The 516-nt window shown below is 47.3% G+C and overlaps 1 protein-coding gene across 1 annotated transcript; it reads left to right on the forward strand.

The window, feature by feature from the left end:
- Nucleotides 1-5: 5 nt before the first annotated feature.
- Nucleotides 6-512, forward strand: LOC121841836 (zinc finger protein 79-like; the record flags this gene model as incomplete). Its single annotated transcript, XM_042312150.1, has 1 exon — nt 6-512. A coding segment is annotated over one exon (507 nt), but the record flags the coding sequence as incomplete, so codon positions are not given.
- Nucleotides 513-516: the final 4 nt, after the last annotated feature.

Here is a 516-nt window from a genome sequence, read left to right on the forward strand (position 1 = left end):
ATTGCGGCCAGTGTGGAAAGAGTTTTAGCCTGTTAGGAAGCCTGAAAGCTCATGAGCGAATACACTCAGGAGAGAAGCCATACCATTGCGGCCAGTGTGGAAATAGTTTTAACCAGTTAGGAAACATGAAAAGACATGGGAGGATACACACAGGGGAGAAGCCATACCACTGCTCCCAGTGTGGAAAGAGTTTTACGGCATTAGTTAAGCTGGAAGCTCATGAGCGAATTCACACAGGGGAGAAGCCTTACTACTGTTCCAATTGTGGAAAGAGCTTTAACCATTTAGTTAACATGAAAAGACATGAGAGGATACACACAGGAGCGAAGCCTCACCATTGCTCCCAGTGTGGAAAGAGTTTTAAGCGGTTAGACACCCTCAAAGATCATTTGCGAATACACACAGGGGAGAAGCCTTTCCGTTGCGCCCAGTGTGGAAAGAGTTTTAGCCGGTCAGGAAGCCTGAAAGAGCACGAGCGAATTCACACAGGGAGAAATCTTACCACTGATCCCAGCG

The sequence above is a fragment of the Oncorhynchus tshawytscha genome, unplaced genomic scaffold, assembly GCF_018296145.1.
Source record: "Oncorhynchus tshawytscha isolate Ot180627B unplaced genomic scaffold, Otsh_v2.0 Un_contig_20307_pilon_pilon, whole genome shotgun sequence".
Taxonomy (NCBI): Eukaryota; Metazoa; Chordata; class Actinopteri; order Salmoniformes; family Salmonidae; genus Oncorhynchus; species Oncorhynchus tshawytscha.